Source organism: Photinus pyralis, unplaced genomic scaffold, assembly GCF_008802855.1.
Source record: "Photinus pyralis isolate 1611_PpyrPB1 unplaced genomic scaffold, Ppyr1.3 Ppyr1.4_LG3b, whole genome shotgun sequence".
Classification (NCBI taxonomy): Eukaryota; Metazoa; Arthropoda; class Insecta; order Coleoptera; family Lampyridae; genus Photinus; species Photinus pyralis.
This window is the reverse complement of record NW_022170510.1, coordinates 3,250,524-3,260,233: the sequence shown is the minus strand read 5'-3', so window position 1 is coordinate 3,260,233 and position 9,710 is coordinate 3,250,524. Positions and strand designations below refer to the sequence as shown.

The 9,710-nt window shown below is 36.0% G+C and overlaps 1 protein-coding gene across 1 annotated transcript; it reads right to left on the bottom strand.

Moving 5' to 3' along the window:
- Positions 1-5,796: 5,796 nt before the first annotated feature.
- LOC116167386 lies at positions 5,797-7,420 on the bottom strand. The gene is made up of 2 exons (XM_031482737.1): positions 6,692-7,420; positions 5,797-6,637 (listed from the first exon to the last, which is right to left on the bottom strand). The coding sequence occupies exons 1-2, from the start codon at positions 7,181-7,183 to the stop codon at positions 5,942-5,944; spliced, it is 1,188 nt and encodes a 395-aa protein (XP_031338597.1). The 5' UTR covers positions 7,184-7,420; the 3' UTR covers positions 5,797-5,941.
- Between the last annotated feature and the right edge of the window lie 2,290 nt (positions 7,421-9,710).

The following is a 9,710-nucleotide window of genomic DNA, read 5'->3' as shown; positions in this document are numbered from 1 at the left end:
ATAAAACAGTAGTTGCAAATAATATAGCAAACCTCAGAAATAGTAATGCTAGAGACATTTTTGGTTTAAGTATCGCGCTAATTAAGCGCAATATTAGTTCATTTGTCGCTCCATTAACTAAACTCGCAAATATTGTTATCGAATCTGGTATTTTCCCTGATAATTTAAAGGTTGCTTTAGTCAACCCCCTACTAAAGAAAGGCTTGGACGAAAATGATATCAACAGTTATCGACCGATCTCTAATCTTCCAATCTTTAGTAAAATTATAGAAAAGATTCTCTGCAAACAGCTTACTAATTACTTTGAGAGTAACGACATCTTCTACCATCATCAATATGGTTTTCGGAAAAGCAGATCTACATCTGATGCAATTACCTCTCTGGTCACAAATGTTCTACAGTGTTTTGAGAAAAAACAGTATATGGTTGCCGCGTTTGTGGATCTATCTAAAGCATTCGATTGCTTAGACCATGATATCCTAATACGAAAGCTTTTGCAAATTTACAAGTTTGGTATTAAAAGTGCGTCTCTAATAAAGTCCTTCCTTACTAACAGATACCAGTGCGTGAACTTTAATAAGGTGGTTTCTAAGAAGTTACCAATTAAACGAGGTGTACCGCAAGGGTCTATACTCGGGCCCTTGCTTTTTTTAATTTATATCAACGACCTTCCGGAATTTCTACCGGCTAAGGTTCATTGTATTTTATATGCCGATGATGCAACACTAATTTCCACAGATGTAGTTTTTAATTCGTCATACTTGGATATACAAAACAGCATTAATGTTGTCGCAACATGGTGTGCTAACAACTCTTTAAAGTTAAATCAGGCGAAAACTAAGGTCCTGACTTTGTCTTTGAGGAATGATAATCCTTTGACTGATAATCAAACGAATTTCTTGGGCTGTGTTATTGACTGTAGACTAGAATTTCATAACCATTGTAGTAAGGTATCAAAAAAGTTATATAAGTCAATATTTCTAATGAATATGTTAAGGAACAGTACATCGCAAAATACTATTAAGACAGCTTACTATGCATTTGTTCATAGTACAATATCATATGCGATCCTTGCTTGGGGACACAGCCCACACTGACGGTGTATTTTTAAGCTGCAACGTAGAGCAGTTCGACTGATAAACAGAATGGGTTATAGAGAGGACTGCCAAAAGGAGTTTGTAAATCTTAAAATTCTAACTTTTCCAAGCATCTATATTCTCGAGGCTGTTTGCTATGCAAAACGTAACATTTCTAAAAATTTACGTCAATGTGAAATACATGCACATGACACCCGAAATAAAACAAGTATTCGAAATGAATTTTACAGATTATGCAAATCCCAAGATGGTGTCCAGTACCAATCGAATTTCTTATTCAACTGTTTGCCATCTAACATACAACAACTACCATTTTGTGCTTTTAAGTCTTTTGTAAAAAACCTGCTAGTCGTGAACGCTTTTTATACTTTCGAAAATTATGTTATTTATTGTAAAATAAATCTGTGATATTTTTCTGTTTGTATATTTTGTATTTTTTTATTTGTATTATCTATTCAGTGTATGACAAGTGTAAGTGAAGCATCACATGAGCACAATAAAATATTATTATTATTATTATTATTATTATTAAATATGCTAGAAAGCTCGATTGATATCGAGGCGCCATGAGAGATTAGTCATCGGCGATAAAGAACCAACGCGGATATGACGCAATCTTTTCGGGAAATGTGACGCGTTCTCGTGAGTTTTTTTAAGGTTTGGCTTCGACTGCCTTGTAATCATCAAAGACTGGTAAGATTGACTCATTGGACTTAACATTTACTGCATGCTTGAGTGTGTTAATAATCGACGTTCGGTCAAAAAGCATAACAGATGATTTATTGCAATTAATCTGGAGTCCATGTCCTTCAGAAATCTTAACTATATTATACAGGTCACAATTGAGTTGAGCGTTGATTGTATTGATGTTAAGGTTTTCAGTCGGAACTTGATATAATTGTGTGTCATCCACGTACATGTGGTAAATGCATTATTCCAAACAAGTGTGAAAATTGGAGGTGTATATAATAGAGTAAAGGTCCAAGCACTGACCCCTGCGGGACACCTGCTATAGCAGCAATGGGGTTTGACATGTGATCATTATAAAACACGCGTTGTGTTCTATTGCTAAGGAAGCTTAAAATAAATTTTATGGAATAGTCGTTAAATCCGATAAATTTTAGTATTACTAGACGCACAGCATGATTTATTCTATCAAAAGCTCTAGAGTAATCGAGAAATATAAGAACTAGCAAGTTGTTACGATCAATTGTAGAAATAATTGTGTAATCCTACAGCAGATCCGGAGCACTATATTGCTAAGTCATCAACATAGAGAGTCCGGGAAACATCCGGTTCCAACCCGTAGACAATTTAGTTAATTGCTATCAAAAATAGCGTACAACTTAGCACGGCGCCTTGAGGGACCCCATTTTTCTAAGCGCAAGTTCTCTAATTCGACTAGGTGGTCCATTGTTTGTCGGCGTTTTCTAAATCCTGCTTGGTGCTGCGCTATCAAGTTGTTTTTTTCTAATGAAGCTTTTTGTGTACAAGTTTTTCCAAAAGTTTACTTAAGCAACACGTCAGACTTATTGGCCGATAACTTGCGGCGTATAATGAATTATTCCGGATATACACTCCAATAAGAGGCGTGAACGTTACTAGTTTCGGCACAATGGCACTGGCATCATCAGGCTACAAATAAAGTAAAATAAATATAAAAGTAATTACACCTTAACATTAATTTACATTAATTACATTACCTGAAGGGTTACATTGAGTACTCGTAAAATTAAAGTTGTAAAGTTTACAGTTTTAAACTGAAGGCGTCGGAGTTATTACTAAAAACAAAATTCAGCCAAATCTACATAAGTAATACTTACTGAGAAGTGAATAAATTGAAAAATGAAAACAAGGAACGGAACATGCTGGAAAAATTGAAGTTAGAAATTGAATTGTACCAGTAACAAGATATACTTACCGGAAACACATAATTAAAGTATCTAATTAAATAAATGAAGGGGCGCATTGCAATTAATGCAAATAATGCAATGCGCATTGTCTTTGTGTCGAAACTAGTAACGTTCGCGCCTTTTATTTTTCCTACCTTTTAATCCACGTCAATCAGTTTTGTGTTTCATGGGGGATGGTTGTTTGTAATATTCCAATTATTGATCGTTTCGGACCACGACAGTTGTAATTATACACGTTAAAGTCCCTTCTCACAACAAACGGTGCAGGTAGTTGTTCTATAATCGTCTCAATCTCCCAATTCCCACAAGGTAGGTAAATATTACTTAAATTGATCTTCATTGGCGTAATTATTTTTATTGCGACTGCCTGACGTCTAGTTCAAAGTACACCCCGTTTCTAACGATTATAGCAACGGCACCCGATGCTCTTTGGTCGTCTCTTTGTGGCCTTCTGTCTGATCTTTTCGGATCAAGTCATATCCTCGTAAAGAATACGGTTGACGTACCTTCTTGTAAATGCGTTTATTAAACACACGCGCACATAGGATTTAATTAATGTAAGAGCATTTTTAGGTCCCTTTTCACAAGTCCTCTACAATTCTACTGTATAATACAGATGTACATCTCGAACTTATAGACGTTTATATAAAATACATAAATAAATAATTATATAAATCAAATGACAAATACAAGAGACAGAAATATCATAGATTAGTAATTCAATACAAAAAACAAAAATCGTGGAAAGATTATCACAGTAAAAATATATCACATATGGTTATCAACACTAGAAAGAGTTTTCCCTAGGTTTTTCCCCTTTGGCCATCCTTGTTTCTTCTTTTGTTGAAGAAATTGTTTTCTCTCTATATCTAGGGCTTCTTCGTCTAATATTGACGAAGATGGGGTTGAACTATCCTCATTTCGCTTCTTCTTATCAACAGGCGAGTTATGTTATAAATTGTGAGTAATAAATACTAATTAAATGTTATAAATAATCAATTTGCTGACTGATAAATTTATCGTTAATTAATTGTAAATAAATAAATCACGTAATTCAATTTACGTTTCAGTGGTGTCAGGTGTGGGGTTACGTTTTTACACTATGAACAATAATTATTAGTGAAAGTGTGACGAGATCTACGGTAGAAAAAAATGGAAGCATGGCTCTAGTTAATGCATAAAATGAAAGTCGGTGAACAGGCCATGGAAGCTAAGTTGAAGCTGGTCAAGTTGAAACAAAATCCGATCAACAAACCATGGAAGCTAAAATGGAACCAAGTCAGCAAGAAATAAGAGGTAAGATTCAAAATGAAATACTGAGTATCCAAAATGAGATACAGAGTGTCCAAGATAACACTCATACAGTAGAAAATGACATGAAGAACTGAAATTGATGAACTACGGAAACGACTTATGGTATTAATTTATTGAAGAACGCAAAAAAAGTGTCATCTGTGATAACGCAAGATCTACTGACTGTTCCACAATCGTTCAGCAGAGAATCCCCCAAACCGTGAGAATCAATCAATCAACGAATACCATCGTAAGACCTGATCTAGTCTGGGGCAAAAAGCTACAATCGTCAAAACTGAAGCTGAAGGACGTGGTGGGAGAGTTGACGGTGGATATTGGTATTGGATTCAAGAAGGTAGGCATCAAGTGCTGCTAGTAAACATCATGGATGAGGTGATTTTGGGAATTTACCTGATGAGAAAATTCAGGTTTATGATAAACCTGAACAATGGAGTACTTCGAGTGGACCATGTGCCTATTCACAGGGAAGGAGACGAGCTGCTATGTGGATAATGTCACCTTGCCGAATCGTTGCACAAAAGTTGTGATGGATTGATGGTCGAGGAATTTTGATTGGCAAGGCCCTAGTAAATGCTAAACAACTAAGATGCCTTTAGTGCGACGGAGATTTGGTGATTTGGCGAATTGGGGATTTCTGTTATTGGTCTATTAGCTAAACCGGAAAAACCCACACTCCTCAAATTATCGAATAACCAATTACCCAAATCTCCGTCGCACTAACGGCATCCTTAACGTTTGCTCGTCTGATGAATTCGAACTCAGTCCGGAAGCAATATGGTAACTCATAAAATAAATAGGGAAATACTCAACTTATTATGCAATATCCAAGGAGACTACCATGGACCAAACGCGACGGAGACGAGAAGACCATCGGTAACATAGGTAGTCAAGAAAACCAGTTACTGCCAACGTCGATGCGCTCGTGTTATGTTATAAATTGTGAGTGATAAACACTAATGAACTGTTATAAATTACTTCATTTCAAAAATGTTATAAGTTTATGGTTATTTAATTGCAAATAAATAAAACAGGTAATTAACTTTACGCTACGATAACATAAAATCATTAATTCCTATGCATTTACTAAACGAATTTATCTTCCCATCCATTAATATAGGTAATATATGGGAAGTGCTCAAAATCATTCCTTTTCTGAAACGAGTTCTTAGTTGAATTCGAATTTTTAGGTTTTATGTGTGATTCGTTAAGTAATAGAAATCGATGTTCGAACTACGCTGGCAGCTATTCTATTCATCCATGGGGTTCAAATATATCGTAGGCTACTGCGAAAAGCTGCCTTAATCTCCGCCGAGTTTCTACAGGTTATCCTGTTATAGATCGAAACCAAATATTTAATTATTTCTCGAAACTAGGAATTTTTGGTAGATTTCTGCATCATTGCAATAAGCTAATGAGCAACGAAGTGATTACTTATTGGATGGTTTGGCTCATGGATATTTTAAGTGTTTTATTTCATACTGGTATCTTAACTACTACATAACATTTTTGTTTTAAACAAAATAAACAACGTCTGAATTCCCGCTGTCATTGGCAACGGGAATTCGAGGCTACTTAATTCCCTCATGGCGGGGGTGACATAATCTTAACTAGATCACGTTAATTTTCAATGTTATCACACTTCGTTACATCGACACTAGCATTAAGATCGTTGCAATTTCCACCCATATCAAATTTGCAATGATTAAACGTGCAGTTCGCGAAAACAGAAGAAAGATGTTGGCTGCTACCAGTTACCATACAACCTATATCAGTCGTAACCGAAGTGGAAGCTTTTTCTGTAACTGTTGAAAAAATCCTCTTTTGAACATCCATTTTTCGCGGCATCGATTGATCAACGTAACTTTGAGCAACCTTTGAAGACTTCCAATCCCCATGCATTTGAAGACTGCACAAATCGCCCCCTCCTTCAATTAACGAAGTAGCAGAAGTTCTTCTATAGCAATGCCCCGTGTAACCAGAGGGATTCGACAACTTCAAAAATTTGGCAATTTCACAGGGTAATTTTGAAAATGAGTTCTTCCCCACTGGTTGCGTAGTGCACCTTTCATTGCGATAATTCAAAAAGAATCTGTTGTGTGGAACGTTGGGAGGGCGCAATTTGATGTAAGCTCTAAGAATACCAAGACAATCCACCGCAGTCTCATCAATAACAGTAAAATAACGATCTTTGTGAGTTTTTGTATCCACCAAATTTACGACGAAAACAGTTCCTCTATCCTCAACATCACCAACCATTAAATTTACTAGCTCGCATGTCCGACAACAACCAGCTATTCCCAATACAGTTACCACCTAAAAACGGTTAAATCAACCAAAAAACGTGGAAATATTTTTGATTGCACTCACCTTCACGAATAAATATTTTTCATCGGGGGCGCGCTGGAGGAATTCGATTACTTGTTCTCGACTCAACTCCTGTGACTTCTTTGGTTTATATCCTACATTTTTCGCTTTTAAAAACGAAATCAAGATACCATACTTAGAAATGTCAATCTTTTCATGCAAACGCAGCATCGCTCTCACCATAGAATAATACGTCCACAGGCAGGATGGTTTACATATCTTGGATCGTTCCGAAAAATAGGCAAGAAGAGCTTTTTCAGAAGCTCCTGTTACATTTTTTTCTCGTCGCCACGTGCAAAACCGGTCAAATTCCTTCTTATATGCCTTTTTAGATTTTATGGGAACCAAACACTCTTCAGCCTGCGCAATTTCACTGAGAACATCCTCAGAAAAGTTTTCCTCAAATTCCATGGGATCTTCCAAATCGTAAACTCGGAAATTCGAAGAATAGGTAAACTCAATTAACGTATTTATTTTAACGTCAAACAAATACATCACCAAGACAACGATGCAACACCCACTATTCGAAAATTTTATTCATCATTTTATCATTTTATTCTTTTCCTATTCGTTTCAATATTTAAAACCAGTATGAAATAAAACTATGAATGCATCACGTGAATTAAATTGCGGCAAATTCCCTTGAGAAACTAATTCTCTCGGCCTACGGCCTCGAGAATTACATGTTTCTCGCGGGTATTCACCGCATCTTAATTCCCTTGATACATTAATAGCTATTAAACCACACTAATCTTGAACGATCACATTCACATTATAAAGAGAGAATCGATAAAATTGGTTGAGGAGTTTCTACCACCCTGTTGACTCCGGGATATTCTCAGCTATTCTTATGTATCTATCCCAACAAAACTTGACATTTTGTTATACTTACGTTTTGTATGTAAGCGTACCTTTGTATGTAGCGGTTTGTAGATTATTAGATTTAAATAAAAATTGAATAAGATTACTGTACCTCTATTTCATGATAAGGAGTGCACCCAAAAGAGAATATTTGAGAGACTTTGTAAAAGATTTACAACAAAAGCCAACAACGAACGTTTTATATAACAGGGGACGTGATGATAAGTAAGTAACCGAGATTCAATTGAGAAGTAGCTATAGACGTAAGGTACTTTACAAAATCACTTCTTGTAACTTCGATAAGGGTTCATACAATATAATGTTGCATCGTGTACACCACTTATCTTTAGAATTCATGTACTGAGCTTAACTAAAACAATACGGTTGCTAATTTCAGAATGTAATACAACACCGCCGAAACATCTCACTAATAAAGCATGATTATGCTGCACCCGCACCGCTGGCAAATATATTGGGTTTATAAACCACGTTAAGAATTTCCTGCTGACTAATTCCTTCCCGTAAGGTATAAAAGTCTGTATTTAGAAGATCTAACGCTGGGAATTTTTATTTATCTCAAATTAGCGCTACACTTTCCTTAGCCGCTAATTTATTGCATGCTACAAATTTGCTCGCTTAAGAAAGAAAAATATCCTTCGTTTTAAGGATGCTTAAAGCCCTCCGGGACACGTAGTACTTTACTTCGCCGTTTCCTCTTTGGAGATTAAAGCTTAAATTCGGCAATGGAGGAAATGTATCCAGTAATGTCTAATGCGATGTCAGTAAGTCTGCATGAAAGCATTGCATTCAGCTAATCCGAAAGGTATATTCGTTCGATTTTCTGTAACATGTGTCGGCAAATACTGGAAATACGACGTTCAACGTAAAAATGTTGCGCTGATATTTGGTATTTGCTAAAGCTTTCCTCAGTCGCTATTTTACACGCTGTTATGATCTACATATTTCCATGTGTAACGCAAACCCTGGCTAACAACAGAAAAATGAAACATGTACATGTTATGTAGGTGGTAATTTGGGCTCGATTAAATACAACGTAGAACATTTACAGATGAAACAAATTTATTCGGCAACAATAACGCTGTAAGAAAAAGAAGCACACAATGTTGTTTGCGAAGTATCACGCACAAACGATCGATTGAACAAATTAAAGTTTTTATTACCTGAGGTTAAGGAATCTTTTAACATTTGCGCTTTCTATAACTGACGCAAAAAAACACACAAACGCCAAACGACGAACCTTCAAAAACATTTCTTTGACTTGAATCTTGATTAAGGCGACCACTGACTTGGTTTGGATTACAGACGTAATATTGGCTGTTTGATGGTGAAAACACTCTCTTCAACAGGTACTGGTTAACAACTAATTCTTCGTAAACCTAACTTCTTTAATTCAACACTCACTTTAAACGGCGCATTAAAAATCTCTTAGAGCAGTTCTTCTATAAACCTTTACAACTGGCAAGACGGACTGTGTGTGTTCAATAGTACGCTCAGAAACGGCAAAACTGCGAACATTAAAACAATAAGCGGCTACGTTTCAACGTCCACCAAAAAAAAAAACAACTACCACAAAAAACCACGATTGACGTCCGCCATCAAACAACCCTAGATTACATCAGTCTTTTATTTAAAACATTCTTCCCTCTATCACTTTCCCCATCCCCTCCTGAATTTGCATCTTCGATCAATCCTTCAAATTTAATTACTTTTACGCAGCGATAAACTTCTTATCGCAATGACCGGAGATAATAATATTTCATGCAACTATTACCAAATATTCCTTTTCTTTCTAATAAATCAAACTACAACGCCATTATTTACACAAAAATTAAGCATCAATACATGTAAAACAAAACACATTGACTTTAAATTCGAAAAACATGATCAAAATTGTGTTCATTCTAAATTAGCAACCGCATTAACGTTACTTATAATAAAAATTAGACACATACAAGGCGACACAACATTACTGTAGGTGCTGAAACCAAATAAAACGTCCGCATGACGTACACAACAATATACACGCATAGGGTAAAAAACTTTGATCCGGAACAACAAAGTTGTCATGAGCTCGCCTAACTAGGGTCACGTTACTTCGATGCGAATGCTAAACGCATCCCAAAACCGACAATGGACCATG